At 59.4% G+C, this 15,842-nt stretch overlaps 1 protein-coding gene across 3 annotated transcripts; it reads left to right on the top strand.

The window, feature by feature from the left end:
* Positions 1–950: 950 nt before the first annotated feature.
* On the top strand, positions 951–15,291 carry TNNT1 (troponin T1, slow skeletal type). 3 transcript variants are annotated; one of them, XM_037888443.2, is made up of 14 exons: positions 951–1,007; positions 2,070–2,123; positions 2,611–2,624; positions 7,116–7,151; positions 8,326–8,358; positions 11,072–11,093; positions 11,500–11,563; positions 11,905–12,021; positions 13,143–13,220; positions 13,335–13,445; positions 13,695–13,804; positions 14,538–14,628; positions 14,773–14,813; positions 15,082–15,291. In XM_037888443.2, the coding sequence occupies exons 2-14, from the start codon at positions 2,092–2,094 to the stop codon at positions 15,125–15,127; spliced, it is 795 nt and encodes a 264-aa protein (XP_037744371.1). In that variant the 5' UTR covers positions 951–1,007; positions 2,070–2,091; the 3' UTR covers positions 15,128–15,291. The 3 variants fall into 3 exon arrangements, with proteins under 3 accessions (XP_037744371.1, XP_037744372.1, XP_037744373.1); XM_037888444.2 differs by lacking the exon at positions 8,326–8,358; XM_037888445.2 differs by lacking the exons at positions 7,116–7,151; positions 8,326–8,358.
* The last annotated feature ends 551 nt before the right edge of the window (positions 15,292–15,842 follow it).

The raw sequence follows: 15,842 nt of genomic DNA, 5'->3' as shown, positions 1-15,842 counted from the left end.
GGCCCCGTGAGCTCACTGCTCCCAGTTTAGAACAAAGCTCAGCAATGTTCCCGCTGCCGTGACAGGTGCGCGGGGACTGGGGGTGAGATCAGGTACCTGGGGATGGAACCCAGGAGTCCTGGCACCCAGCCCCCCCCCCAAACTCAAACCCTCCGGGCCCCACGCCCCTCCCAGAGCCAGGGCGAGAACCCAGGAGTCCTGGCTCCCAGCCCCTGCCCCCCACGCTGTGTCTGGGAGGCATGGATTCTTTCTACAGAATTCCCCAGCTTGCTAGCCCAGCCCCCAGCCCTGCTGGTGCCCCTCACTCCCGACCCGCAGCCCCCTGCTAGCCCAGCCCTGGGCTTCCCCCGGCTCTGCCCGTGCCCCTCACTCTGGACACCCCCCAGGCTATGTTTATCTCCCCTCTGACAGCTGCAGAGGCTCGGGTTACCCTGACATTTCAGCCCAGGCATCCCTGGAACAATGGAATCAGAGCCCGACAGTGTCTATTCTTTCACTCTCCCCATCCTCCTGCCCTCCTTGCTGGAGGCACTGCTGTAGGGAAGCTCACAGTGCCAGGGTCCCCAGCTGGGGCACTGCTGTGGGGAAGCTTGCAGCACTGGGATATCCAGCTGGGGCACTGCTGTGAGGAAGGGCGCAGCGCCGGGGTCCCCGGCTGGGGCACTGCTGTGGGGAAGCTCACAGTGCTGGGGTCCCTGGCTGGGGCACTGCAGTGGGGAAGCTCGCAGCACCGGGGTCCCTGGCTGGGGCACTGCTGTGGGGAAGCTCACAGCACCCCCCCAAAAATCCATCTGTCTGTTCATGTCCCCCTGTTCCTATTAATATGAATTTTTTCCCCTAGGAATTTGCTGATGACATCACAGGCATGTCACACCCCCTTCAGCCAATCATGTGGGAGGGAGCTGCGGGGTCTGGTGTCTGGTTCCCCCTAATAAATCCCCCCCCCCAGCACAGAGAGTGACTCTGTGCAGAGCCTGAGGAGCCCTGAACCGACTGCCCATCCCCAGGTACCAGGGCTGTGGGGTTCCGGGGGGGGGGCTGCAGGGTGGGGGCACCTGGGGTCCCCCACTGGAGGGGATCCATGGTGAAATACAGAACTGCCAAAGACCCCCTCAACCCTGTCCCCCAACTCACCCCTGACCTCCTAGTCTTTCCCCCTGAATGCACCCTATAAACTTCCCTCAAAGTCTTGCCCTGACCCCCCAAAACTTGTCCCCAGCCCCACTCCCAGCCCCTCCAAACCTTTCCCCCAAACTCACCCCTGACCCCTGGAACCTTCTCCCCAAACTCCCACCTGGCCCACCAAGCCCTCCCCCAGTCACCCCTGACCCCTCCAAATCCTCCCTCCCAAAGTCACCCCCAACCCCCCAACCCTCCACCAGTCACCCCTGACCCCTCCAAATCCTCCCTCCCAAAGTCACCCCAACCCCCCAACCCTCCCCCATTCACCCCTGAGCCCTCCAAATCCTCCCTCCCAAAGTCACCCCGAACCCCCCAACCCTCCCCCAGTCACCCCTGACCCCTCCAAATCCTCCCTCCCAAAGTCACCCCAGAACCTGCCCCCCAACTCAAACCCTCCAGGCAGGTGCTGGAGGGCAGCTGGGGGGTGCTGGTGAGCGGCTGGGGTACAGGGGGTGTGAGGAGCCAGAGGACAGTGCCCCCAGAGGCCCGGGGAGCAGAGTGGCTGCATCTCTCAGCCCGGCTGAGACCGGGACGCTTGGCGCAGGAGTGACGGCGGGGGGGGTGTGGTGGGGGGGTCTGGCACAGGGCAGATCCTGGCATCTGACCACCTGCCTGCCCGCATTGTTATTTAGAGACACAGAGAGACAAATGCAGGAGACAAAGGCAGCCAGACCCCGAAATAGCTCTGACCTTTCGGCAGCTGCCGGCTCCCCCCCACAGTGCACCCTGAGCTCTGAGGCCACCCCAAGGACAGCCCAGCCCCCCACCCTGTTCCCCAAGCCCTGCTGGTGACCCTCACTCCGGACCCGCAGCCCCCTGCTCGCCCAGGCCTGAAACCTTCCCCCACCACCAAAGTGCTGATCTGTGTCTATTTCTCCCCCCCACAGGTGAACCCCATCAGCCATCACCATGTCTGATGCAGAAGAGGTGGAGTATGAGGAGTAAGTGAACGCCCCAGCACCCCGAGTTAGCCAGCCCCCACCCTGGGGCCGGATGGGAGCCAGTGCCCCCTAGAGAAGAAATGCCCCATGCCCCATTCCCTGCCCCCCCCCCCGCCTCCCCTGAACCAGTCAGCCCCCGCCCTGGGACTGGATGGGAGCCGGTGCCCCTGAGAGGGGAAAGGCCCTGTGCCCCATTCCCTGCCCCCCCACTTCCCCTGAACCAGCCAGCCCCCACCCTGGGGCCGGATGGGAGCTGGCACCCCCAAGAGGGGAAAGACCCCGTGCCCCATTCCCTGCCCTGCCCTCCGAGCCAGCCAGTCCCTGCCCTGGAACTGAATTAATTTGGGCTGCCCCATGGATCTTAATCCTGGGAAGGCAGGGGGTCCCTGGCACACAGCAGCCCTGGATGAGTCAGGACCCATGTCAGGTGCTGACTATACTAATATGCAACAAGCTTCTCTCTCTCTCTCTCTCCTTTTCTCTGCAGGGAGCAGCATGAAGGTACGTGACGCTTTACCCCCCTCCCACCGCCACAATCAGTTAATCCCTGGTCTCTGTTAATTAGCCATTATTAGCTAATGACTGGGGCCTCCACTGGCAGTGAGAGAGGAGGAGAAGACCCCAGTGGGTCAGTCTGGGGCAGGAGTTGTCTGAGCCACTGAGGGAACGTGTGGCCAGGGAAGAGGCCAAGGCCCCCTCGGATGGGTCAGGCCAGGTATTTCCCTTCTCAGTCGCTCCATCCCCATTTGTTCTTAGGCCAACCGGCATCCATAGCTCATGGATAATCGGGTCGTGTTACAGTGGACATACAGGGATTCGTCCCATGATATGAACCTCTTCATGCCTAATAGGGCAATAGGTACAATCTAGTATGGTTAATAACCAGTCACTAGCCAATCAGTGATTAAATGATGGTTAGTAACTTCATCATTGTGTAGCCGTGTTTACAGACAAATAATCAATGACCAGTGGCTAATAATTATTTCCAATACTAAATGATTAATCATTTACTTATCCTGTTTAGATTTTAATATTTATTGCTGGCTGATAATGATGAACAGTAACAGAGAGTATAATTATTATGTAAATATTTTATTATTCAAATATTTAATGATAGCAGGTTATAATGACGATCAATAATGATTGGTAATTTAATCGTTACATACAATTTTAAGGTTTACTTAGTTAATGACAAGTGGTTAATTATGATCTTAATAATGCAATTATCATTTAAATATTTTACTATTTGAATATTTAATTATAGGTGGTAATTACTATCAATAAGAAATGGTTCATAATTTAATGATTCTATATTTTATAGATTCTAAAATCTATAAAATCTATAGATTTTAACAGTCAAATATTTAATGGAAGATAGTTAACAGTTATCAATAAGAAAAGGTTAAAATTTATTATCTTCATATTTTAATATTTAAATATCAATAACAGATGGTTAATAATTATAAATAATAATTATCTAATCATTTAGTTCTATATTTTATAGTCAAATATTTAACAACATATGGTTAATCAATAAAATTATTAATTTATATAGATATTTTATATTGAAATGCTTACTGACGGGTGTTAATAATCAATTATAAATTCTTACAAATGTACTATACACACATTTTAGTATTTAATGACTGAAGGTTAATAATTACTATCCATCAGAATTACTATCCTAACCCTAACCCTAAGTATCAACATCATTCAGCCTGCTACTTTCCCTTAAAGGCTATTTCGTATGGATATTATTAGTCGTTATTATTTATGGTTATTTATTTGACCCACATCTTATGGCTGCCCCAAGTGCTGCTTTGGGAGGGGCTGGGTTTAGGGGCATCATTATTAGAATCACCTTCCAACTCCCTTTTAATTTTTAAATTTCTATCTGCAGACAAATATTGGTAGGTCTTGCCCTCTTAAAGGGAAAGTCATCATCCGACATATTCCACCCCTAAAACAGGATGGCAAAGTGGCTTCCCTATGCTCCACCCCCAACTCCCCTTTAATGTTTCAATTTCTGTCTGCAGACAAGTATTTGTAGGGCCAGCCTTCTTAAAGGGCAAGGCTGCCTGGACAGGAATCCGTCTTCTTTCACAGACTTAGCTGCTCTTCTGAATGGAATTGGGGGTGGGGTGGGGGGGCTTATGCCCCTGCCCCTGTTCCCCTTTAAATAATCAAATTTGTGTCTGAAGTCAAATATGCTCTAGGCCTGGCCCCAGCGTGAGGGGGAGGGTGGGGTGGGGGGATGGCTGGAGGAAGGAAGGACGGAGGGTTCCAACCCCCACCCCCCCAACATCTGTCTCTGATGGTCTGTCTTTTCGCCCCAGAGGAGGCGGCCGCAGGGGAAGAGACGGAGCCCCCGGCTTCTTGGCCGGGGCTATCACAGCCTCTGGGAGACCTGGTTCCCCCCCCCCACTGACCCCCCCCAAAAAAACCTTCCCCCTGTGACCGGCTGCCTGGATGGGCCGCACTGAGAAGGCCACCCTGAGGGCAGACTGCAAGAACCAGGGCAGCCGCCCCACCTCCAAACCGATGGTTTACAATCAGATTAACCGAGCCAGTAACAAACCAGCTTCTGTAGCACCAGGCCGGTTAACCCGAAGCCGAACGCCACCCCATTTAGGTTCCCATCCAGTGAGCCCCATCAAATATAGTGAGAGGTTATTCAAAACCCCATTTTACCCTGGGTGAGGTTCTTTCTAATCCCAAAGGATCAGACACAATTGCTCCCCGGTCAATGAATATTTCAGATCTCGCCCCACCTCCCCACCCCCAAACACACGCTCATGGCCAATCCTCAACCCCAAAACCTGAGACTGCTCAGGAAAAATAAAAGACAAGGGTCCCAAAGGGTGAACTGTGGGTTTCGAGGACAGATGAGGCCCAAGGAGTTATTACACCACACATCCCATCCGGGGGATAAGATTTGCTCTCCGAGTCGCTAGAAGACAGCGACAGAGCATTAGGGGACAGGCACGGCATGGGGAGTAGGTGGCCAGCCCTCTGTGGAGAAAGAAGTGGTTAGGGACTATTTAGAAAAGCTGGACGTGCACAAGTCCATGGGGCCGGATGCGTTGCATCCGAGAGTGCTAAAGGAGTTGGCGGCTGTGATTGCAGAGCCACTGGCCATTATCTTTGAAAACTCATGGCGACTGGGGGAAGTCCCGGACGACTGGAAAAAGGCTACTGTAGTGCCCATCTTTAAAAAAGGGAAGAAGGAGGATCCTGGGAACTACAGGCCAGTCAGCCTCACCTCAGTCCCGGAAAAATCATGGAGCAGGTCCTCAAGGAATCAATCCTGAAGCACTTACACGAGAGGAAAGTGATCAGGAACAGTCAGCATGGATTCACCAAGGGAAGGTCATGCCTGACTAATCTAATCGCCTTCTATGATGAGATTACTGGTTCTGTGGATGAAGGGAAAGCAGTGGATGTATTGTTTCTTGACTTTAGCAAAGCTTTTGACACGGTCTCCCACGGTATTCTTGTCAGCAAGTTAAAGAAGTATGGGCTGGATGAATGCACTCTAAGGTGGGTAGAAAGTTGGCTAGATTGTCAGGCTCAACGGGTAGTGATCAATGGCTCCATGTCTAGATGGCAGCCGGTATCAAGTGGAGTGCCCCAAGGGTCGGTCCTGGGGCCGGTTTTGTTCAATATCTTCATAAATGATCTGGAGGATGGTGTGGATTGCACTCTCAGCAAATTTGCGGATGATACTAAACTAGGAGGAGTGGTAGATACGGTGGCAGGTAGGGATAGGATACAGAGGGACTTAGACAAATTGGAGGATTGGGCCAAAAGAAATCTGATGAGGTTCAACAAGGATAAGTGCAGGGTCCTGCACTTAGGACGGAAGAATCCAATGCACCGCTACAGACTAGGGACCGAATGGCTCGGCAGCAGTTCTGCGGAAAAGGACCTAGGGGTGACAGTGGACGAGAAGCTGGATATGAGTCAACAGTGTGCCCTTGTTGCCAAGAAGGCCAATGGCATTTTGGGCTGTATAAGTAGGGGCATTGCCAGCAGATCGATCGTTCCCCTCTATTCGACATTGGTGAGGCCTCATCTGGAGTATTGTGTCCAGTTTTGGGCCCCACACTACAAGAAGGATGTGGAAAAATTGGAGAGAGTCCAGCGAAGGGCAACAAAGATGATTAGGGATCTGGAACACATGACTTATGAGGAGAGGCTGAGGGAACTGGGATTGTTTAGTCTGCAGAAGAGAAGAATGAGGGGGGATTTGATAGCTGCTTTCAACTACCTGAGAGGTGGTTCCAAAGAGGATGGTTCTAGACTATTCTCAGTGGTAGCGGATGACAGAACAAGGAGTAATGGTCTCAAGTTGCAGTGGGGGAGGTTTAGGTTGGATATTAGGAAAAACTTTTTCACTAGGAAGGTGGTGAAACACTGGAATGCGTTACCTAGGGAGGTGGTAGAATCTCCTTCCTTAGAAGTTTTTAAGGTCAGGCTTGACAAAGCCCTGGCTGGGATGATTTAATTGGGGATTGGTCCTGCTTTGAGCAGGGGGTTGGACTAGGTGACCTCCTGAGGTCCCTTCCAACCCTGATATTCTATGATTCTATGATTCTACGATGCAGCGTCTACCAGCTAATTCGATCCCACCAGCAGCTTGCGGTAAATGGAGACACATTTAGCAGCTGCTCTTTGTGTCTCTAACAATGAGGGCAAACAGGTTAAAGGCTCAAGGCTCCTCAACACAGCTCTGATACCTGTCTACCAGGAATGGCCTTTTTCACCGTGGCTGTGCCCTTTTGAAACGTCCTTAAGGGTTGCTTCCAGGTCACCCAGCCTGCTGATTTGCTTAACCTTATGTGGCCCAGCTTTACACCCCACCCCCCAAAACCTTCCCCCCAGACACCCTCCCCCCCGACTCCTGCAATCTGCCCTCTGAGATGGGACCCCGGGAACACACAGCCCAGCACTAACCCCTTGCTCTCTTTCTCTCTCTCTCTCTCTCTGAAGAAGAGGAACAGGCTGAGGAGGCTGAGGAGGAGGAAGGTGAGACAGCTGCACACCTGCCGCCCCCCATGCCGTGGGGACCCCACTCTTTCCTCTAGGTCACCAGGAACAGAGACCTCACATTCCAGCTGGAATCAGGAACAAGCAACTTGATGGGAGTGGGGGCTAAGGGTAGAATGGGGCTGGGGCTGGGAGCCAGGACTCCTGGGTTCTCTCCCCAGCTCTGGCAGGGGAGTGGGGTCCAGTGGTTAGAGAAGAGGGGGCTGGGAGCCAGGACTCCTGGGTTCTGTTCCCATCACGTTTGCTCTCGTCCATGTTAGGTTTTCTCTTCACAGGCTTCCTCCCTTTCTGGTTTGTCGGCTGAAGGGTTTTTTCCTCCCCAGGGGGCTGGCGGTGGGGTGGCCATGGGGGCATCAGCCAGGGTGGGGGCAGTGCAGAGGATGCCAAGTGTGTTCCTGACTTGGGACATCTCCCCACTGCGTTACTGCAGGGCCCCTCCCCCCCACACTGCATCACTGCAGGGCCCTCCCCACTCCCCTCCACTGTGTCACTGCAGAGCCCTTCCCCCCTCCCCATCACTGCAGGGCCCTTCCTCCCCTCCTCTCCACTGTGTCACTGCAGGACTCTTCCCCCCCTTCCCTTCACTGCGTCACTGCAGGGCCTTCCCCCCTCCGCTCCACTGCAGGGCCCTTTCCCCCTCCCCCACACTGCATCACTGCAGGCCCTTCCCCCACAGCTGCCCAGTGCATCTCTGTCCCCCACTGCATCACTGCAGGGCCCTTCACTCTCCTCCCGCCACTGCGTCACTGCAGGGCCCTTCCCCCACAGCCCCCACTACATCACTGCCCCCCACTGCATCACTACCCCCCAGTGCAGCACCCTTCCCCCCTCACTGGATCACTGCCCCTCTCCCCTCACATCCCATCCCGCTTCGCATGTGTTGGGGGGGCACATTGTGATCTCACCCGGGTGGGGGAGGGGGATGGGCAGGGACATTGAAAGGGGGGCGGGGGGCAGTCCCCCCCCCACTAATGAGTAACCGGATTTAATGGGCCCCCACCTGAGCTGCCTTGGTTTAACCGCCTCTCCGTTTCTCTCCCGCGCTCGCTCCCCCCACCCCCGATCTCTCCTCCCCCCCTCCCCAATCTTCCCTCCCCTCCCCCTCCCCCATACCTGCCCTTAAACCCCTGCCCCCCGCCCCATGGCTGTGCAGTGTCTGAGGAACCCCAGCCGGCCGCAGAGCCAGGTATTTTCCTGCTTCGCTTCCTCCTTGGAGAAATACCCCTGAGGTGGGGGCTTCGGTGGGGCGCCACCCTGCCCCCACCGGCTGAGGGTGGGGGGGTGGCGCCGGCGCAGCGGGGGATGGGCAGAGCTGGGCTGGGACCCCCAGGCCTTATCCCCCTCCAGGGTAAATCACACACCCCCGCCCCTGGGCCTGGTGTCCGCACTGTCCAGTCCCCAGGAGGGGCGGCTACGATGGCTGGACACGGGGGTGGAGGGACAGACACAGGGGTGTATGTGGATGGATAGATAGAGAGATATGGATGGGGGGTGGCTGGGGGTGGATAGAGGGGGTGGGTGAATGGATGGGAGGTGGATGGGGGGCTGGGGTGGATGGGGTGGATAGAGGAGGGTGGATGGGGTGGATGGGGTAGATAGAGGGGGGTGGGTGGATGGGGGGTGGCTGGGGTGGATAGAGGGGGTGGCTGGGGTGGGTGAATGGATGGGAGGTGGATGGGGGGCTGGGGTGGATGGGGTGGATAGAGGAGGGTGGATGGGGTGGATGGGGTAGATAGAGGGGGGTGGGTGGATGGGGGGTGGCTGGGGTGGATGGTGGGGGTGGCTGGGGTGGATAGAGGGGGTGGCTGGGGGTGGGTGAATGGATGGGAGGTGGATGGGGGGCTGGGGTGGATGGGGTGGATAGAGGAGGGTGGATGGGGTGGATGGGGTAGATAGAGGGGGGTGGGTGGATGGGGGGTGGCTGGGGTGGATGGTGGGGGTGGCTGGGGTGGATAGAGGGGGTGGCTGGGGTGGGTGAATGGATGGGAGGTGGATGGGGGGCTGGGGTGGATGGGGGGGCTGGGGTGGATGGGGTGGATGGGGTAGATAGAGGGGGGTGGGTGGATGGGGGGTGGCTGGGGTGGATGGTGGGGGTGGCTGGGGTGGATAGAGGGGGTGGATGGATGGAGGGTGGCAGGGGGTGGATGGTAGGGGGTGGGTGGGGGTGGATGGGGGTGGATAGATGGGGTGCGTGGGGGTGGGTGGGGGTGGATGGGGGGATAGAGGGAGGGTGGCTGGGGGGCAGGGGGTGGATAGAGGGCGGTGGTTGGATTGGGGGGGTGGAGGTGGATAGAGGGGGGATGGCTGGGGGGGATAGAGGGGGGTGGCTGGGGGGCAGGGGGTGGATAGAGGGCAGTGGCTGGATTGGCGGCGGCCTGGGCCTTGCCTAGAAATGGCTGGTTTTTGGCATGGAGGGAGGGCGCCACCTAGAGGCCGGGGATCCCTGCACCCCAGTGACTGACACCTCCACCCTCCCACTCTAGCCTGGTCCCTGGGTCCCTGGCACGGCCCCCGCCCAGCTCTGCCCGGGGCGCCCCCCTCCCCCCGTATGTTTCTCTCTATATCTCAGCCTGGGGGCAGGGCAGGTGGTAAATCCCTCGCCGGCCAGGCTGGGTTGGGATATAGACGTGGGCTCCCGCAAACCCCGCGTGTGTGGCCGGCCGGTGCGGGTCCCGATACATGGGCGGCCGGGCGTGTGCTCCCCATGTATCCGCGGCGGGTCTGGGGTGCAGCCCGGGGCCTGGCGGGAAGAATGGATCGCTACGCCCGGCGACCGTATGGGATACAGTTCGGTTCCCGGGTGCATGGCCATGACCCAAATATACATTCACGGGGTTCTGTTGTCACGGGGGAAGGTCTGAGCTCAGCTTCCCCAGGGTCAATCTGGAGTCACTCCTGTTTGCAGTGGGGTCAGTGCTGGATTCAGACCTCAGTCCTGCCCCCCACCCCACCCCAAATCCGGAGTCACTTCTGTTTGCAGTGGGGACAGGGCTAGATTTTGATCTCAGTCCTCCCCCCCACCCCAAATCCAGAGTCACTTCTGTTTGCAGTGGGGACAGGGCCAGATTCTGATCTCAGTCCTCCCCCCCCACCCCACCCCAAATCCGGAGTCACTTCTGTTTGCAGTGGGGACAGGGCCAGATTCTGATCTCAGCTCCCCCCGGGTCCATCCGGAATCACCCCTGACTGCACTGGGGAGGAGGGGGCTGGAAGGGGAGCTGCTGGGGGCGGGGGGCGCTGAATGTATATGAGCCTCTATCTACATAGAGACGTGGCAGCTGCAGAGCTTGCTTGCCTCTAAAACTACTCACGAGAGACACGGTCTGTGTCCCCTGGGGTGGGGGAGCCCGCCCCCACTGCAGGCCCCTTCCGGGGGACACGTCCTCCTTACCCTCCTTCTCTAACCCTTTACTTGCCCCCCAAAAAACCTTCCATTGGAAGGACTTTTTTGCTCTGGCTTTCTCCAGCATCATCCTCCACCAAACCCTTCTCCGCGGCTATTCTTATGACACCCCCCCCTCCTTGGATCTCCGGTGCCGCTCCCTGCACCCCACCTTGCAGCCCCCCGCACTCCTCACGGATTTTCTTCTCTTCTTCAGGGATACATTTTTCTTCCTCCCTTTTTTTCCCTTCCTTTTTTTTATTTAACAGCCAGGACTCTCTCCAACCCTGCCCGAGGGGGGCCATCTGTCCGTGGATTCCCCCCACACACACATCAATTCTCACCTCCCCTTATGAAGGTACCCTAACATCTGAACTGGATACAGGTGGAGCATATCAGGGGCTTTCTTGCTAAGAGGTTTTTGGGGTGTCCCCCCCAGTTCCCCACAATTCCCCCCACACACAAGTTGTTTCCCTCTCTCTGTCTAATAACAATGTTTCTCTTGTTCTCTTCACAGAAGAGGAGCGTCCCAAACCCAGGTAACTGCGGTACCCATTGGGGGGGGGAGTTTAAGATGGGGGATCCCCCACTTCCACTCACACCTGGGGTGCAGCCTGCACCCCACATGTCAGAGCAGGGAACCCCACAACCTGGACAGGAGTAGTGTCCCAATGCATTGAGCGACTCTATATAGCCAGCCACCGCGCCCCACCCGAGAGGGGTTGCATCCTACTGCTGGGCGAGGGGTCCCCGTATATGCAGCTCCCGCGCTCGACCCCAGCGGGGCTGCGTCTTAGTGCTGGGCGGGGGGTTCCAGTATGCCCAGCCCCCCGCCCCACCTCAGAGGGTCCGAGTCCTGGGACCGGGGGAGAGGTCTGAACTTGTAACAGTCAATCGCGAAACCCTTTCCTCTTTGTCTTGTTTCTTATCCCTTCCCGCCCGCAGCAGGCCGTTAGTTCCCCAGCTGGCCCCCCCGAAGATCCCTGATGGGGAGAGAGTGGACTTTGATGTGAGTGTCCTGAGAGAGATCCCGCTGGGCTGCGGGGGGCTCAGCGGGGGGCACTGGGCTGCAGGGAGCAGGGGGGGACTCAGCAGGGGGCGCTGGGCTGTGCGGGACTATGGGCTGAGCAGGGGCTGCGGGGAGCAGGGCGGGGGGCTCAGCGGGGGGTGCTGAGCTGCGGGGGGCTCAGCGGGGGGCACTGGGCTGCAGGGAGCAGGGGGGACTCAGCAGGGGGCGCTGGGCTGTGCGGGACTATGGGCTGAGCAGGGGCTGTGGGGCGCGGGGGCTCAGCAGAGGGCACTCCCCCCCACGTGGGGTGCCCCCCAGCTCATGCTGTCTCTGCCCCCCAGGACATTCACCGCAAGCGCATGGAGAAGGACCTGCTGGAGCTGCAGACGCTCATCGACGTGCACTTCGAGCAGAGGAAGAAGGAGGAGGAGGAGCTCATCGGCTTGATGGAGAGAATTGTGGGTTCTGGGGTGTGCGGGGCGAGGGAGGGCCGTTGTGGGTACATAGGGCAGGGCAAGGAATTGTGGGTGCTGGGGGTGTGCTAGGAAGATTGTAGGTGCAGGGGGGCAGGGCAGGGGATTGTGGGTATGGGGGGGCATGGCAGGGAATTGTGGGTATCGGGGGGAATACCAGGCGGATTGTGGGTACCAGGGGGATGTGCCAGGCGGATTGTAGGTACAGGGGGCAGGGCAGGGGATTGTGGGTACCAGGGAGGAATACCAGGCGGATTGTGGGTACCGGGGGGCAGGGTAGGGGATTGTGGGTACCAGGGGGGTGTGCCAGGCGGATTGTAGGTACAGGGGGCAGGGCAGGGAATTGTAGGTACCGGGGGGAATACCAGGCAGATTGTGGGTACCAGGGGGGTGTGCCAGGCAGATTGTAGGTACAGGGGGCAGGGCAGGGGATTGTGGGTAGGGGGGGCAGGGCAGAGAATTGTGGGTACCGGGGGGAATACCAGGCGGATTGTGGGTACCAGGGGGGTGTGCCAGGCGGATTGTAGGTACAGGGGGCAGGGCAGGGGATTGTGGGTACCAGGGAGGAATACCAGGCGGATTGTGGGTACCGGGGGGGCAGGGTAGGGGATTGTGGGTACCAGGGGGGTGTGCCAGGCGGATTGTACGTACAGGGGTCAGGGCAGGGGATTGTGGGTATGGGGGGCAGGGCAGGGAATTGTGGGTACCGGGGGGAATACCAGGCAGATTGTGGGTACCAGGGGGGTGTGCCAGGCAGATTGTAGGTACAGGGGGCAGGGCAGGGGATTGTGGGTATGGGGGGCAGGGCAGGGAATTGTGGGTACTGGGGGGAATACCACACGGATTGTGGGTACCAGGGGGGTATGCCAGGCGGATTGTAGGTACAGGGGGCAGGGCAGGGGATTGTGGGTAGGGGGGGCAGGGCAGGGGATTGTGGGTACCGGGGGGAATACCAGGCGGATTGTGGGTACCGGGGGGCAGGGCAGGGGATTGTGGATACCGGGGGCATGCCAGGCGGACTGTGGGTTCTGGGGAAGAGGTGGGGCCAGCTGGAGAGCGCTGTGGGTGGCAGGCCATGCCCTGACCCGTCACCGGGCCCCTGGCAGGAGCGCCGCCGAGCGGAACGGAACGAGCAGGTGCGGGTCCGGACCGAGAAGGAGCGGGAACGCCAGGCCAAGCTAGCGGTGAGTCCCCCCACAACCCCCCCCCCACTCCTGGGCTGGAGCGGGATCGCCCCCTCCAGTCTGTGCCCCCCCCAGCTGCGTGGCTGACAGCTCTGCTCCCCCCCACACATGCAGGAAGAGAAGCTGCGCAAGGAGGAGGAGGAGGCCAAGAAACGGGCCGAAGACGACGCCAAGAAGAAGAAAGTTCTGTCCAACATGCCTCATTTCGGCGGCTATCTGGTCAAGGTGAGGGGGGGGGGGAGGAGTATGGGGAGCGGTCTGAAAATCACCGGCTGCTCCACCCCAGAGGCAGCTGCATCTCGGCGCCCGGTGAGGGGTCCCCGTATAACCAACCCTGGCATTCCACCCCAGAGATGGCCACATCTCAGCACCGGGGGAAGGGTCTCTGTATAACCAGCCCCCGGAGTCCCACCCCAGAGGGGCTGCCTCTGGAGGGAGCCCGTGTTGACGTGACCCCCATGCCCTGTTTGCCAGGCTGAGCAGAAGCGGGGCAAGCGGCAGACGGGGCGGGAGATGAAGAACCGGATCTTGGCCGAGCGACGGAAGCCCCTAAACATCGACAGCATGCGGGAGGATGAGCTGAGGTACAGGGGGTGCAGTAGGGGTGGGCGCTCAGGGGACTTCATTTCCCACAATGCTCTGTGCTGGGTTCCCATTTCCCATGATCCCTTAGGGTTAGCAACCATGGCTCCCCCTTGGCCATCTATGGTCCCATTTCCCATGAGGCTCTGCACTTGGTTCTCATTACCCATAATCCCTTGAGGTTAACAACCTGATCAATCGCTACTTTGGTCATCTGTGTCCGTTTCCCATGATGCTCTTCTCTTGGTTCCCATTTTCCATGATCCCCTGGGGTTAGTGACCACGGCTACCTCTTGGCCATCTATGGTCCCATTTCTCATGATGCTCGGCGCTTTGTTCCCATGATCCCCTGGGGTTAGCGACCATGGCTACCTCTTGGCCGGTCTATGCCCCCCTTTCCCATGATGCTCAGCGCGTTGTTCCCATGATCCCCTGGGGTTAGCGACCATGGCTACCTTGGCCCATCTGTGCCCCCATTTCCCATGATGCTCTGCACTTTGTTCCCATGATCCCCTGGGGTTAGCGACCATGGCTACCTTGGCCCGTCTATGCCCCCCTTTCCCATGATGCTCTGCGTGTCGTTCCCATGAGCCGCTGGGGCTAGCAAGCACGGCTACCTCGGGTGGCGCATGCCTCCCGTTTCCCGGGGCGCTCTGGGTACGAGGGGCCCGTGCGGGGCGGGGGCGTGACTGGCAGCTGCCCCGATCCCGACAGCGCCTCCTCCTGGCCCCACAGGGAGAAGGCCAAGGAGCTGCACGAGTGGATCCACCAGCTGGAGTCGGAGAAGTTTGACCTCATGGAGAAACTCAAGCGCCAGAAATACGAGGTGAGAGAAGGGGGCCGGGGGGGCCTTTCCCCGCTAGGGGGCGCCGGCTCCATCCAGCCCCGGGGTGGGGCATTGGCTGGCTCCGGGGGGGGCAGAGGCTGGCCCAGCTGGGTAATAACTCGTTCTCCCCCCCCCCGTTTGCAGATTAACATCCTTTACAACAGCATCAGCCATGCCCAGAAATTGTGAGTAGCCTCCGCGGTGTCCCTCTCGGGGAAGTGGGGGGGGGGGGTCCCGGGATCAACCCCCGCAAATGCTTCTCCCCCCTCCCAGCTGCCCGGGCGGGCGGGGGAGGGGGGCAGCGCGGGGCGGATGCCGAGGCCAGCTGGCCGGGGGGGGGGGGGGTGAGGCCGGGCTGGGCCCGGGGGAGGGGCCCCGGGGGGGAGGGGGGCGGGGATCTGGGGCGCTGCTGACGCCTTTTCTCACCCGCCCCCTCCCCTGTTCTCTCCGCAGCAAGAAGGGGGCCCCCAAGGGCCGCCTGGGCGGCCGCTGGAAATGAGCCCGGAGACGGAGCAGCCTCGGCCCCCCCAGCCCCCCACGTGGAGACCTCCCCCCCCGCGCGTCCCCCGCAGCCCATCAGCCGGGGGGGCTCCCCCTGTGCCCCCCCGCATGGGCCTGGTGCCTCCCGCCGCCCGGCAATAAACCGGCCTCCCGCCCGCACAGGCGCCGCCTCCGAGTGCTTTGTGGGGGGGGGGGGGCAAGGGGGGCTGGAGAATGACCCCCCCGCGGCAACCCACGTGCGCAGACACCCCCGGCTGTGAGTGGGGGCGGGACTCTCCCACGCCCCGCCCACAAAGGGCGCTCCGAGGGGAGGGGTCCGAGAACGGGGCGGGGCCAGGCCCCCCCCGGGGGAACCGCTGCGGGGGGCGGGGAGATTCTCCAGACTCCATTTCCCATGAGCCCCTACGCAAACCGGCGAGGGGGCGGGGCCAGGACTGGACGGAAGCCGACAGGAGGGGGCGGGGCTCGGGCCGGGCGGAAAGCAGGAGGGGGCGGGGTACGGAAGCCGGCAGGAGGAGGCGGGGCCAGGACTGGACGGGAGGCAGCGAGGGGGCGGGGCTAGGGCTGAGCTGAAGGCGGGAGGGGGCGGGGTACGGAAGCTGGCAGGAAGGGGCGGGGCCCGGGCCGAGCGGAAGGCGGGAGGGGGCGGGGTACGGAAGCCGGCAGGAAGGGGCGGGGCCCGGGCCGAGCGGAAGGCGGGAGGGGGCGGGGTA

This window comes from Chelonia mydas, chromosome 23, assembly GCF_015237465.2.
Source record: "Chelonia mydas isolate rCheMyd1 chromosome 23, rCheMyd1.pri.v2, whole genome shotgun sequence".
Lineage (NCBI taxonomy): Eukaryota > Metazoa > Chordata > Testudines > Cheloniidae > Chelonia > Chelonia mydas.
Note: the sequence above shows the minus strand (reverse complement) of the source record. Positions and strands in the feature narration are given on the sequence as shown.